This window comes from Agrilus planipennis, unplaced genomic scaffold (genome assembly GCF_000699045.2).
Source record: "Agrilus planipennis isolate EAB-ADULT unplaced genomic scaffold, Apla_2.0 scaffold15, whole genome shotgun sequence".
Lineage (NCBI taxonomy): Eukaryota > Metazoa > Arthropoda > Insecta > Coleoptera > Buprestidae > Agrilus > Agrilus planipennis.
This window is the reverse complement of record NW_020438871.1, coordinates 1,404,753-1,419,974: the sequence shown is the minus strand read 5'-3', so window position 1 is coordinate 1,419,974 and position 15,222 is coordinate 1,404,753. Positions and strand designations below refer to the sequence as shown.

General features: G+C 31.5%; 2 protein-coding genes across 4 annotated transcripts in view; one reads left to right on the top strand and one right to left on the bottom strand.

The window, feature by feature from the left end:
* Window positions 1-501: 501 nt before the first annotated feature.
* LOC108735310 (bifunctional arginine demethylase and lysyl-hydroxylase PSR) lies at window positions 502-4,258 on the bottom strand. Its single transcript, XM_018467224.2, has 5 exons — window positions 4,069-4,258; window positions 3,593-3,951; window positions 3,068-3,264; window positions 1,982-2,543; window positions 502-1,925 (listed from the first exon to the last, which is right to left on the bottom strand). The coding sequence occupies exons 1-5, from the start codon at window positions 4,136-4,138 to the stop codon at window positions 1,830-1,832; spliced, it is 1,284 nt and encodes a 427-aa protein (XP_018322726.1). The 5' UTR covers window positions 4,139-4,258; the 3' UTR covers window positions 502-1,829.
* LOC108735209 (hemicentin-2-like) overlaps window positions 3,286-15,222 on the top strand; it is a 329,541-nt gene continuing 317,604 nt past the window's right edge. The window contains exon 1 of one of the 3 annotated variants that reach the window (XM_025977590.1): window positions 3,286-3,406. The gene's annotated coding sequence lies outside the window, so the exon portion shown is untranslated. Of the gene's footprint in view, window positions 3,407-12,652; window positions 12,807-13,216; window positions 13,303-15,222 lie in introns of those variants that run through there. The other 2 variants (XM_025977596.1, XM_025977586.1) reach the window with 2 other exon arrangements.

The window sequence follows — 15,222 nt, the reverse complement described above, 5'->3', positions numbered from 1 at the left end:
TAGAAAACTTTTTAAAATATAAAGAAAATATTTATATTGTCTTAAGTCACCATCACTTTGCTATTAAAGCGTTATTTATACATTCAAAGTATTAATTACACAGCCACGAAAATTATTTTCTTTTGAATGTTTTCATGAAAAATTTAAAAATTCTGACGATTCATAAATTCGGTAGTTAATAAGAAAACATATGATGGTAACGTAAATGAAAAATAATATAATTACGAACATTTCCTATTGTCCCACACAACTTGATATTGACATTAACAAATACGCTCTTATTACACTACATATTTGAAAATAAGAGTACTAAAGCAATTAATACTATTACACCTGAGCGATATGTAATCATTTTTTTTTTAAATTGGCATCTACTGAATAACAAAAAAATAATAAAAAAACTAACTAAAAAATCGTTTACAGAAAAATTATAATAATGATTTTAATAAAGTATATTATCCTATAGAATATTGGTAAAAATAATTTAATGAGTTTCAGAATTAAAAAATATCTATCTAACGATAAGTTAATTAAACAATGTATAAAGTAAAAATAAAACGGTACAAATAATTATTTCCTTAAACTTCAAACACTTTCAATTTTTACGCAAATTATACAAATACTAGGCTATATTAAAATAAATAACAGCAAAACAATCTTGCTAGTTTGCTTTTAACGTATTTGTTGGTATGCATAAAGTTGAATGTGTGGTATACTCCCAGATTTTTTGCTTCTTAAGAGTAATGTGTGAGACTTTTTTATGCACAAAATGAGAGTAACTTTTGATATTACTGCGTGCCTATTTTCAAAAATAGGAGTCTTCATAGTAGTAGACTTAATTTGGCAAAAAGTGGGTGTTTTATACTTATTTATAAATTTCCAAAGGTATATAAAGTTTTTTCGAAGTTAGGCCTGCTACTAAGGAGACCCCTATTATTGAATACAGGTATTGAAAAGTGCAAGCAGATCCTCAAGAATAAAGAACAGATATTCGCATGTTTGAGAATCTACTCACATGTTGATGTACATACATAAAAATGCGAGTAGAACGGAGTGGCTACATTAAAAATGTAATTATGCACTTATCCAACAATTTTATGCATACCATCTACATTTAATGAAACATATACTAAAATAAATAATAGAAATATACAAAACTTGCTATCTTTACGTCGCAATATTGTTTGATCATAAAGGCCCCTATAGTCAGTCATTATGACTTTCAGTAACAACATGTAAGAAATAATGTAGCTTTAAAGAAAGTAATTTGGTTAAAAATAAAAAAATACATATATGTACAAATATACTAATAATGTTTAGACATTTAGCAGATTGCTTTCTTTACTTGCTGTTATTCAACAAGTTTTGTATACAATTGGTAATAATCACTTTTCTCATTAATATGTACATAATACTATTTTGTATTTTACTTTTTGGTTCTCAATTACTCTGCAAAATCTGTACAAACTGTTTTTCAAAAATATACACATGCAGCTCAATATTTGTAAAACTCAATAAAAAATACATCTTCCGCAGAATTTTAATAAAATATATCTAGCCTAAATAAATTATTTAGTAGTTACTGAATTAGTTCGTATTTAAAATTCAACAGATAATTCTTTAGAAAGTAATTAAGAACCAAATGACAGTTTCATCCTATCGAATTTGTAATAAATTAATTTACTATCAAATTAACGTTAATAACAATTGATTTAGTTTCCCAATTTAATTGCAAGAAAAATCTTAGTTATTGGGTAACATAGAAATTCAATTAAGAATTTGGAGTATAGGAAATATTAATTGGTGTTACGTTGGCAGTATTTAAATTTCTACGATTTTGAGGTATGTGTTTGTATTATAGCAGCCTGAGGAGAAGTGGAAGAAGTGCGTTGATTTTGACTCCAAGACATTGCAGAATCATTACTCTAAAATCATACCAAATTAATAAGTAAATGTAAATGTACAACGATAATACGCTTACATCACGACGAATTATTTTCCTATTGTGAAAAGAATCAGTGTCAGACTTCCTTTTCTTTTTTTTAGCAGTCAAAGATTCTTGCCCGCTGTCTTCATCTTCAGAGTTGGAAGATCCTGTATCAGAACTAGAACTAGAGGATGAATTACTCGAGCTATCAGAAGCAACACCTGAAGGCTGCTCTATATTGATCCTTTCTGCAAGCTGAGCTAATCTGGGTTCTTTTTCGTGAAGAATTTTAAGCCATTTACGTGATAATTTTGGTCTACCTCGCGCAGTTTTATGCCAGACAACTGGAAAATTAGTTCTACTACAAAAGTTTTGTGTAACAGCTATAGTTGTATCAAGGTTTAAGACGACATGCCACCATCCTCCCGGAACAAAAACTGTTTCACCTGGTTTCTGGAGTATTTCTACAGGTTTAAATTCGGTGGGCCATGACGGATCCTTTGTTCGAGGGTAGATAACGCTAAACCATGTAATCGCTTCATCTCTCTGTTTTCCGCCCAATAGTCCAGTAACCTTTAGAAGTTCTTTTGGTGTATTTGTAGGAAAGAGACACCATCTAAATAAATAAAACATACATATATTATTTTTACATTTAATGTTTAAAATTCAAAATGTTTTTATAAAATCGAAGTAAGCAATATTTACAGATTCTTTTGCATGAATCATTAGCTGAAAATAAAATGTAATCTAGAAAAGGATTTGATGTAGAGTAAATAAAACAATGGGTAAGTTGTACAATGATTCACTTGCAAAGCACTTGCTGATTTGATTATTAAACATTACTGCTATCATTAAAAGTATTAAATTACGAAACCTTCAATTAATTATACAGAAGTACTTGACCATTTTTTAATAGACAACTGAGCGGTGAAGCAGTGTGAACAATTGTACTAGGTAAGTTTTGAATTAGTTCTAGATATGTAACATTTTGCTTCTAAATATTTTAAAAATATAATAGTTTCATTCTTAAGACTACATTCATATCTGCAAAAAAGTACACTGATTAGACAACAGGTAGTGTACATAAAAACTTTACTAAATAAAGAGTAGGTAGGTAAATAATTATTTTAAAAATGCAACCTTTTGTGTCCCACAACTAATGCATTCCAAGCACTTGTTCCTAAAGGATCAATGTGAATTCCTGTTCCAGAACGAGCAGGCCCCATAACAAACCATCGATAAGGAGGCCTACGGTTTTCTCCGGCGTGTTTAAAGAGGTCATCCCGAAAATATAATGGCACTTGGTAGTCTTCTAATAGTTTTTTACGACGTCTATGCTAGAAAAACCATTCATATATTTGTTTTGGACCCTTCAGAGACCACATCAAGCTTTGAAAGCCTGTATGTTCTACTAATGCAACTGATTGAGATGTATCAGCAACGTTTTTTAAATAACAACTTTACTTTCAATTAATTAAGGTAATAAACAACATTACAATAATTGCATAATGACCATTTATTCATAAAATGCAATTTTAAATATTAAGTAATAGAATTTTATTACTGTGCATTATAAAAAACAAATGCATACTATACAAAACAAATTTTAATAGCTAACGAAACTGGACTTTACTATATTGTTTGAAAGAATACCTTACAACTCACCTCTCCAAAATTACTATCAAAAATATATAATGGACTATCATCTGCAGTATTCTGCATGTAATAAACGTAGTATTTCATTTTCATTTTTACACTGTAACCTTCGTTATCTTCTCCACACTTAAATTTTTGGTTACGATACTTTTTTGCTAACTTTGGTAAAGTCCACTTTTGATTTGCTTTCCACTCAGTTTGACAACCAGTTATAACTACCGGTTTATACTGAAGTTCATATTTCGATATGAATTCTCTTTGTGAGCACTCTGTCTCATTTATTCTCTCACAGTTGTCTATAAAGTTCCAGAAAGTATCAAAATTATTCACATAACCCTGCTGTGTCCACGAATCCTTTGTGTTCAGTTCTATACAATAAAAGTGAATTTTTTATTTAAAATGGAACCATGTTCAACGATAAAACGCCGAAAATGAAGAGAAAATGTGAATTTTTTGGGAATTGAGGTTATATAGTGATTATGTACCTGGTCTCGCTTTCCTCTTTACTTCCTTTATTCTTTTCCTTGCTCTTCGTTGAAATTCAGCATCATCCATTGTTCAATTGTAAATTTTGTAGTCTTAATTGTATTGTTAAAATAATAAACAAATCACAGTTTACGACCCTTCTAACGGGCACAATTATGAGGTTTGAGGTATTGGTTAATTGGTTAACGAGAGAAATCGCCAGGGCTGGCACACTACGATTTTTAGTGCCAATCAGTGTTACCACATGACTTAAAACACTTTTAAAAATTTTTAAATTGCAATACAAATTTAGTTTTACTTATAAATCGTAATAAAAAAAAATTAGAAATTACTTTGCATTTATTCGTAATTGTCGGCTAAAAATAAATAAAAAGTACGATTAAAAACCAATACATTCTTATATAAATTAGCAGAGTTTTATGGGCATTTAATAAAAAACCGATAAAAACTTGAACAACTTCAGTTCAATAAGTAATTTTACTAGGGGAGGGGGTGCAGATTTTTAAAACTGTAAATTTATACAGGTTTAATGTGTATGGTTTTTATGTTTTTAAAGTTTGTGCCGATTTTGTGACTCCGCCAGAGCCTTGAGCTTGCCAGGGGGGGAGCAGTGTCCACCCCCCGTTGTCCCTACCTAGGTATGCGGTATATGAAAAAAATAGGACATTAAAATATTCTAACATAGTTCTAATATAACAAAATCAATTTACCACTGAAAAAGAAAAAAAAAATCGATATACTGCCGGAAGCACCCCGTAATAGAGGCACACGCGAAAAAATGCACCTACCGAAAACAAGCCACAGGGAATTCCTTATTCCGTTAGATAGACAAGTGCACTTTTTCTTCACAATATCGTCTATTGTTTTCAATTGAGGTTGGGGGCCTTTTGTATCCACGGGGCCCTGGGCTGGAGTCTAAAAAGCCCTTAAGTAAATCCGCCCTGCCGACTACCGTGAATGTTTTGCAACGTTATGAGTAGTTTTAAATGAAATATATCCATTGATAGCACGATATAACGAATATTCTTTTTCTCAAAAAATTACAGTAGCCCATATAACATTTTTAAATAAATTAGGGACAATGTTTTAATGCGATGCAATGAACCATGTTTTACTTTTACCATAAAAATATGGAAATGGTACCATAAGATTGAGGTGCTAGATGACATTACTTATAATTGATCAACGGAAGTGAAAATAGTAAGAGATTATTTATTGGTTTTTAATTTACGTTTTGATTACCCTGTGAAATAAATTAAGTACAGATTTTATAATAATTTTTTTGCATAATAAAACAAAGATAAGTCTCTAGTTAAAGAAACTAATCTTTTTGTCATTTATCTAGTATTTACTAGAAGTTAATTTCTTACCATTTCCTTGGCCGCAAAATAAAATTTCCTACCCTGTTGCATAGTTGTATTTAACTCGTTTGAAAAGGAGTAATGAGCATTTTGAGAAAGACGTATTTTTTTAAAGGATAAAAAAAAAAGGGAGATACTTTGATACGAACTGTTTTAATTTACTGTCTTGGTTTCGCTTCCAGCATCTAAAAATGTACCAACTTTACGTAGTTTAAATAAGAATTCGTAACCAATCTTGAGACTAGTTGGCGGCAAGCCGCTCTCTCAAGAATACTAAATGTGATAATTGATAATTGTATTTCCTCCACATTAAGAATAATGTAATTTCTTAATTTTAATTCCGTCCGTGGGGTAGGACTCGTCAATGTTTTATGTAAGAAACGTTCTTGAAGAGCAATGCCAAAAGTCCCTGGCGGTTTATATAACTCAACGTTTAATATTCTAGAAACACTTTGTACTAATGTCGTTTGTTTACTTTATTCCTTTGTTATTTATTATGGGCCCGTAAGAATCCCAGATTTTCTGAATTAAGCTACCTTTCTTTTATTCGTACGACACATAAATATAAAATGATACAACTTATTCTTTTTCGGTAGCTCCGCGAAAATACCCAAAAAGGCAAAACTCTGTCCAAAAAATGATCTGAAGATATTTGTTATATCCTTTTCCCTTATTTCACTAATATGTGGGGGAAGTACCTAATGACCGGTAGTCTAGGAGACGTAAACGAAAAATTTCAAAAGTGGGTAATCATTACTGTTTTATTCAAAACGAATATTCAGACTTTATTTATTATTTTAACAAGGATAAAGATAAAATTATAAAAAAGGCGAGTAGCATTAGATAAAAAGTTTTTATTGAGCATCTAATTCTCTAGTTTTACATTATAAATACGTATCATTTACATATACTAATGTTCTAGCATAGGTTTGTTTGTATGTTTATCATTCCCTCTTCCTTCGGTAATTAGCCTTAGACAAAGAGGTCGAAAATTTCACTTTTCGGTTAGGAATTCTAAAAAAACAGCAAAAGTTACATAAAATGCCATAAAGGCCATCAATTTAGATGATTAAAATATTTATGTAAAAGGTGGAGTTTAATTAATGGGTTTAATGAGAATCTTTAATTAAAAATCACCAACTTTGACGTAATCGAAGTGGTAAAAAACAATTGGAGAAAAAGTAGACGGGTCTAAATTTGTACGATCAAGTGTATTTGACTGCGTACATCTAAGAACATGCGTTAATCATTAAATTGTTGTTTCACCTGTAGAATTGGTTGCATATACATACGTGTATTAAAGTATAGATTACAAAATTATTAAAAAATATTAAGGATTAAGCAGGATTAATTAATAAAGGTTTATGTTGGAATATGGTGGGAATGGTTTCAAGTTCTATATACTACGGTACCATCAGATAGTGTATTCAATGTGTATCATTGTTTTTTCGCAAATAATGCATTTGGACAAACGTGTAACTTAGTGAACGATTAAAAAAATACCTTTCTCTTACTTAAAAAAGGTAAGTATTTTTCCCAAAAATAGCTGAAGTAGACACACGTACGTAAATCACAATCTTATTTTACTGCTCTAAATTGTTCCTATTTTTCTATTATTTATAATTGCGTTTTTTTTTCTGTTTAGCGCAACAGCCTAAATACATATTTAAAACATGTTTTCAATTCGAAACGAAGGCAAGAAAATGATGTAATGAATAAAAAACGGGTAAAATTTTAAGATTTAAGAAGGCGAGTCCACACCCTTTCAGATTGATAAATTCAAAATGAAAATTTAATGTCATCTGCCGATCCTCTTTTAATAAATAAAGATGAATCGTTTGAAATGATAAAATCGGATCCATAGGTTTTTATTATGGGGGCAGTTCTTCCGTAACACACGTAACTTATGCGATATGTGAGTTAGTGTGAAAACACGAGTTGAATATATTGACAGAGCAAAAAACAGAATGGCACAATATCTACGTTTTGTATACATGTAATAAATTAATAAAGAAAAGGTAAAATATAATTTATTTGCAATATATTTTCCGCACAGGTAACTTAAATTCTTTATAATTCAACAGTTTGGTTTAACACTATCAATTAATTAATTAATTCATCAAAGTGAGAACGTAAAATATTATACTCTGGTTAAGAGAATTAATTTTGTTTTTCCAGTTTTTTTACTTTTGGGATTGGGGAATATTAAAAGGAAAATGTAGGCGGTGAAAAGTGAATCTTCGGCGACAGGAGTGAGTTAAAAGAACTGGGATGCTTGGGTTGAACTGATACTAATTAATTTATTTAATTAAAGGAGGGTTAAGATTAAAATTTTGGAATAATAGTATGGTTCGTTGACATTTAGAGTTTGTGAAAAGCTAGTAAATGGGTTAGATAATAGTTTTAAGTTTTATTTTCAATTCTTATATTGACAGTGGTTTAAGGCGGCATATTGTCAAATATGTTAGGATCGGAGTCTAGCCCAAGGTGTTCCGATGGGGTTTTGTAGTGATATATCACCCCTTTGAATACAAACTCGGACTGTGGTACAAATCAATATGCATTGAAAAATATTTCAAATACACTTAGACTGCACTCAGACGTTCGACAGCCGAAAGCAGTGCATGTCTTCGGAGCGAAATTTATTTATTTCTCGCATTTCCCGTTTCTATACATTCAAATGAGCCCTTTATGTGTATGGCGTAGAGCTAAACACATAGCCGTTGCTACTAGTAGCAGCTAGTTGCAACTGCTACAACTTGTATTGATGCGGAAGTAGAGCACGTTCTTCACTGGCCGGAAATGGGAGATGAAAACTAATTCGGTTTCTACTGTCAAGGAGGTACCTTACAAGGAGGTGTCTTTTGAAATAACGTAATAATATAAATACGTATGCATCCAAGCCCAGCAATACGTTCAATTGAGACATTGTAATTCAAAACCTTCAGCGACAAAAGTTTTATTGCAGGAAATAATAATTAATAGGCGTTTACACATGATTATGTATAAACATCAAAACCTGATGAGGATTACATGGTTTTTATCAATTATAAAACCGATACCAACGTTTCTCCATTTGGTGCGAGGCTTTTTCAAGACTACAATGTACAGCTGATGTTAGTAATATTGGAGGAAGTCGAGTAGCCTCCCGAAGATATTTAATTTAAATTTGTGGTGGTCCAATTACCTTCGGGATACTGGTCAAATTGGTTTCCGTTTATACCTGCTTCGATAATGACTTTAAACGCCATTACTGTCAATTTTTCTATTTTAACATAAAATTACAATACTCATTTTTATTGCAAATGTGTTATAATTAAAGATTGAAAGGGTAGTAATAAACTTTTGAACAATAGGTACTTCTTTACCCCTACCCTTGCCTTATCTGTTGTCCTAGTTGGGTGAAGCATCCCGTAATCAAGTTAAATAAAATGCATTTAAAATGAATTTGAACGGCAATTCGACTGTCATTAGGAGGCAATCCGACCTACCGAAAATTTTAATAAGTATTTACTGAAAGACGGGAGGCAATTAAAATTTAATTGTTTATTAAAATAAATAGCATCTAGGTACTTATTGCCAAATGGGGAAACAAAATTTTATGTATCTAACAAAAATCTAAATCCAAGTAATCGTTTTAATCAATGTTCACTGAGTTCCAATTAAATATCGCACCCATGCTTTAAGCCATGTTGTTCGATACTTACAATTAGGAATGTAATGAAGTGCGTTATCATAAAGTAACTTAACGATTTTAATTGGTTGTCATTTGTCGCGCAAAGTTGACAACCAATTGCAAATTGGACCAAATTAGACAGATTAGTTGTCGCCAGCTCTAGTGTGTGGTAAAAAAATACTGGGGTTTTGTTAGCATTTTTACTTCGGATAAACTAAATTTCATGAGAAAAATGTTTAGAATTGTTTAAAATTTAACATTTTGTTTAAATTAGTTCAAAACAGTACTTTAGATGTGGAACTGATGGGTAGATATGTCAAATGATAAGTTTCCTGTTTCTCATAAAATGGATCATTATTGAGAACAATTTTGAGTTTATGTAGCAACGGTTTTAAACAAACATTCGAAAACTGTACTTATTATTGCAATATCAAATCGTTGTTTTAATTATTATTAGTTTCTCAAATATAGACTTGTTGATTAAAAGAAAAGTTCCTTTGAAGACCCTTTTTTTCTATCTACAATAATAACGAGTGTATTTAACGTGATAACCCGTAATATGCGTCAATTTTATCGTGATATAAGTTATTTTCAAGAAAAGGTGATCGAATACACGAGATTTGTATGGACTCAAAATTTCAATACCAAGATATATTTCTGACTGATGCTATCGTTCTCCGATATCTTTCAGCGAAAATGACTTCATTTGTCGAAGCAACATCGGGAAATTTTAGCTCCCACGAAAAATATTCTTATTTATTATGCAAACTGAAGTAAATCAGATTTTCTTCCTTCAAACCTTTTTAAAGATGAAAAAGGACATTTAGAAATACTTCCTAGTAAGGTAGAGGTCACAACTTCTCTTCAAAAATTAATATAGAAATTATGAGTAGGTACATTTTAAATTAGTCTTTTAAGGTACGAATTCAGGTAAAAACTGGCCGAATTTGTGTTTGATTTAATATTGCTTTATTATTTGTATTATAAATAAAAACTTAATCTGATTATTTAAAGTAGCCATTTTAATATTAATAATTAAGCGTGTCATACCTGGGGTTGACCCCGGCTTACTCAGATTAAAGTGGTGATTCCTACCACCACGGCCCCGAGGGATTAAAATACGCTCAATCAGCAAACGGAGTCAGAATCCACTGATACCTTCTTTACCTAGGGGGTAAAAACCACCTCTTAAAACTCTCTGTTGTGAGCAGGAACTATCAAATCCCTTCCCTCAGAATTCAGGGTGCAATCACTATTCAGTAATAGTCCAACGTTGGACAGCTAACCTCCTAGTTGGATTACTTGCGTTCCGGATTGGTAAGTCATCTCGGATTCATGTGATTGCTATCTTTCCTTAACCCTTGACACTCATATCGGCCAGGCTACTTTCGCAGGTACCCTATCTAGCCCGACACATGAAATTAATATAATCAAGGATCTAATAAAATTTACAAGTTAGCGTTTAATTTTCAAAATTCATAATTTCGAACGAATAGCGGTACATAATATTACTCTATGTGATGTATTTTAGTTTGATTGTCGATTCTGTCTGTTTTGCTTTTATTGTAAAATACATACCTAATCGTAAGTTAATATTTTATTGTCGACATAACAATGATTATTGTTTGTGAAGTAATTTTAGAAAACCTTTTAAGGAAATTTGTTGTTTCGATGCGTGTTTGTACTTTTCTAAATGTTTTTTAATGATTCAATCTCGTTGATTGACAGTAACAGTAGCACACATCATTTCTTATATGTAGGTACATACATAATATTGTACATTCAATATTAGCCATTTACATATAATTTCTGTCGCCGGTATATCAGCTTTTGATTAACGATATCTTAATATTGTGATGTTATCATCTTTCAGACTTTTAAAGTTTATAAACATTATAGGCTCCTTTGAACGGTTTCAATTACAGGATAACATGTTTAGTTCAAGTGCATTGTTGTTAGCAATTTATGTGCGCTAACTTTTTTTAATTTGGCTTCGATTTGAGTAACAGCGTTGTTGGTTTTGGTGGTATTTAATCTAATTGAATTTAATTGGTTGAATTGTAGGGAAAATTAACGCATGTATGTGTTTGAGGATTGATGTAGAAATTATGTTCTACATCAGATATATCCATTAAACGCAAGGTGCAAAATAGCTTTTCACCTGTATAATATAACTTGCTGTTTCCATTTCACGGCTGCACACACAAAATAGGTTCTTCAATGTTCTAATGTCACACGGATCTACCTATTCCAGCGTTAGCATACATCTATGTATGCTTGCGATACAGAAAATGTAGCAGAAAGATTGACAACAACATCAACGAAAATAAAATTGAGAAACACACAACAGCTAATTTAAAAAGGAATACTATTTATCAACAGTTTCGTTAAATTACCTTATTGGTAGAATGGACGAAGTTTCCGAATCCTTTAAAATTGTATTGTAGTATTGAAGGACACGTTTTTTCTTGTGATCTAATTATACTTCGTGATGTATTACATTGTGATCTTCTTCTTTAAGTATTGTGTTGTGGAGGTACCTATGCAAATGTTTTTCGGCATTGTGGGACGATAGTGAGGTAACATTTGGGAAAATCTGTGGTGCTTCTGATGATTTTTCTGGAAGGAGATATTATTCTGAAGGGTGGTTCAATAGATTTTAATTTCTTTCACTTCTATTGTATTTATATTGGCAAGCGAAATGTTCAACAATTGTCATCTGCGAAAACTGCTTGAAAACTTTGTGGAATTTTTGGTATTTGTACTTCAATTAATGAGTTCAGGAAACTTATTCGCTTCTGGACAAACAAACTCTACGGCGTCCCCGTCCTGTGCGGTCTAGTGGACGACCTCTACCTGATGGACTATCAACAATCATCAACTATCCAAAACCAAACACTATGTTATGCTTCATTCGTTTATACTTTATTTTATTTTACGTTTTGGATTTCTGGGAAGTATCTTCTGACGCTGTGGTGTATATTTAAAATTATTCCAGGGTATGCCCGAATGTTTTACATTGTGGTTCTACACATATTTATACGTTGTGTGTACCTATGCAAAAGTTTTTGGACAGTGTGGCGCGATGTTCTTTTACGTTAGGAGAAAGTTATAATGTTACCATTAGGTTTTTTGGAAATGTGAGTTAGTTTATGATGGATAGTGAATGAATTGATTGGAGTTTTCAGTTTTCCGATGGATTACCATATATCATATGCTCGAATTGTTTATACTTTATTCTATTTTATGTTTTTGGTATCTGGAAAGTATTTTTGACTATTGAAAGTATTATACGTGTGGTGTTATCATTTGGCTTTTTTTTGGAAATGTGAGTTAGTTTATGATGGAGGTGGGATGGATGGTGAATGAATTGGTTGGAGTTTTCGGTTGGATTTGTCACATACGTCCCGTCAAAGGGGCCAAAAACTGAGAAATGATTACCGCTTCGACAACAATTGAAGAATTATAATCGTCGTCGAAACGCAAGCGCTTCCAAAGTTGCGCGCGTCACAGAAACCAAAACCCAGGCAGTCGACAACTCTCTGTCGTCGATATCAACCGGGGTAACACAACGGCCTTCCGAAATACGAAATCTTATCGACAACGCGTGTTTATGTGAATCACGTTTCAGGTGGTGCAGTAAAGTGTTGGAACTTTTGCGCCAGTTTGGCACACTACATAACGGCAATTTAGAATACCGGTCAGCAAATATGTCTTTCCTTATAGATTTCTTTTTTATACAGATATAAAAATTTTCTGCTTGACAATGTTTTTCGTCTTTGTAGCGATCGTTTTAGACTTATACGTTTGTGTGCATGTTATTTGATTTGGTGTTTTCAAAATATTTTAAAATGTTAGAACATAAATTCTGCTATTAACTTAGAATTAATGAATTCATAGAGGCAACTTTAAGTACATACATAAATGTTTTTTTAATAAGAAAGTGTAATCGATGTCTTTCTAACTTTTCAAAATTGTAACTTTATTTGCTTATAAAGAATAGATTTTTATGTAATTGGTTTATTTAACTACTTTTAAGTTTAGTGTAATATGAAGTCGTTCTTTGAAAAGTGTGCGATTGTCATGATAATATAATTGCTCTTAGGTACCTATCACGTTCTGAAATATTTTGAAAAGTTTTCGTAGTAGGTACACAATGCTGTTGATGTTTGCCGTCGCTTGTATTCTTATTAATCGTAAGTATTAAACTTCAACGAAATACTCACAGAGTACTATTACTTTTGAAATATTATTCTCTCACATTTGTGATTCTCTCCGTAGGAATATTTAAAATTTCCATTAATTCGTGCACCTACGGGTATAATTGCAATAAAACCTGGATTGTAGAATGGTTAACTCAATTGAATAAATGCCAATGGCATGTGGGATGTTGTCGTATAATTAAAATAGCATATGCGGTTTTTGTTTGACCGTTTCTCGTGTATTTACCGATGTTTTGCTATTGTCAAAGAGGTGCAAGCCTTTGTTTAAAGTTTCGCGTATACAAAAGACGTTGCCTTAAAAGGGAACTCCCAGAAGTAAGCAATGTCTGCATTGTACATTCTAAAGCAGCCCTAATTGTAAATTAGCGTAATGTCGATGTTCACAGCATTTATTTAGAGTTGTAACGTAGGTATGTTGCATAAAAGTGCAAAGTAAATGACGAACGGGTAGTTTAAATATGATTTATTTTCCGTTTTGTAAAATATTCTGAGAATAATTAAAGGGTTTTTAATTTCTTTTATGATGTGTATGGAGTTAGCCGGTAATTATATTAAACTTTAGTTGAGAGGGTAAGGTAGGGGATTAAAGAGATCTTAAACAAAGCATTTATTTGAGGGTGGCTTTCTTTTCTTTCCAATCTAAAGGGTCGACTTTCAATTTTCCCCTTTGCTGGTAGGACTTCTTATACTTTTTCTATTTAGTTTCATTAATCGCACGAAATTTAAAATGGAGCTTCTATTTTATTTAAACTATCCTGTCGTGAACTATGAACTTTGCTTGTATCAAGATACATAAATAATGATTTTTGTTTAACAAAGAACCACAAAAAAGTAAACGGGTTTTATTGAAGAAGTTGTTTTTTTGAGACAAAAAACTAGGGTTTACTTATTTATCCAAACCTTAAGTCTATTTTGACTGATCGGTCGGAAAAACAGTAGGCAGACTATAAATTTTAATGTACCAATTTCCTAATCGTTAGAGAAATGCAATGTAATTTTACGTGGTAAATCAATTTCCTTTTATTCATTTCCAATCTCTGAAATTTTTATTAACAAGCCACGAAATTTTAGAACTCTCAAGTGGTGGCTATTTCATTCTTAATCTTCATAAATTATGTATTGACTAGTTCCCTTTTTTCCTTCCCTGAACAACATACTATAAATCAGAAGCTAAAATTGCTTTTTGCTTTCTGGTACAAAAGAGCATGACTAGCTTTAATGGAACCAAGCTCCAAGATTATTATTTAAAACCATTTTGAAATATTAATTTGGAAAAAATGTGCTATTTGAATTTGCTATTGCAATATTTTCTAATTGTAATTGTGTCAGTAAAATTTATTGAAGGCATTGACACAGAGCAGATTCAAGATTCTAAACTGTGTAGTTTCTTATTTATTAAGTATATCATTGAACGCTGTACCAATACTGTACGTGACTCATTTTTTACAATCTTTAACCCTCTTTCCCCCTCGGTAACCAACGGTAGTATATGTCAAGACCTCCCATCCTTCTCTAGTTTTTACGTAGTAATTCATAAGTATGGTTTTAAATAATTTTTTGCAAACAGAAAGTTTTACGTTCCTTAGGTCTACTTTCCATGTCCAGGATGTTATGGCATAATTACAATTTTTAATTAATAATCGATAATTTTGACGTATTTAAACTGGAATTCTATATTTAGCGTTCATTCTGGTAGATATATTTTAATCTTAAAAGTTTAACGTTTAGAGTATCGTTTTAGTAAGGCCTGTATGGGTTAGATTCCGGTATGACTCAAATATGAACGGGTTCAACTAGTAAGTCTATAAAATAGTATGTACTATTAATTACCAAATCCAATTGCATTTGGTATGCACAGTTATTCATTAAAATTAATTCCAGAAAATTCGGTGG

What these genes read in the sequence shown, in the direction of transcription:
- LOC108735310 (XM_018467224.2), bottom strand. Translation starts at nt 4,138, where the DNA reads ATGGATGATGCTGAATTTCAACGAAGAGCAAGGAAAAGAATAAAGGAA. An exon ending in TTGATAGTAATTTTGGAGAG is followed by an intron (nt 3,265 to 3,592) that starts GTGAGTTGTAAG and finishes TGGTTTTTCTAG; the next exon opens with CATAGACGTCGTAAAAAACT. An exon ending in GGAAAATAATTCGTCGTGAT is followed by an intron (nt 1,926 to 1,981) that starts GTAAGCGTATTA and finishes GTATGATTTTAG; the next exon opens with AGTAATGATTCTGCAATGTC.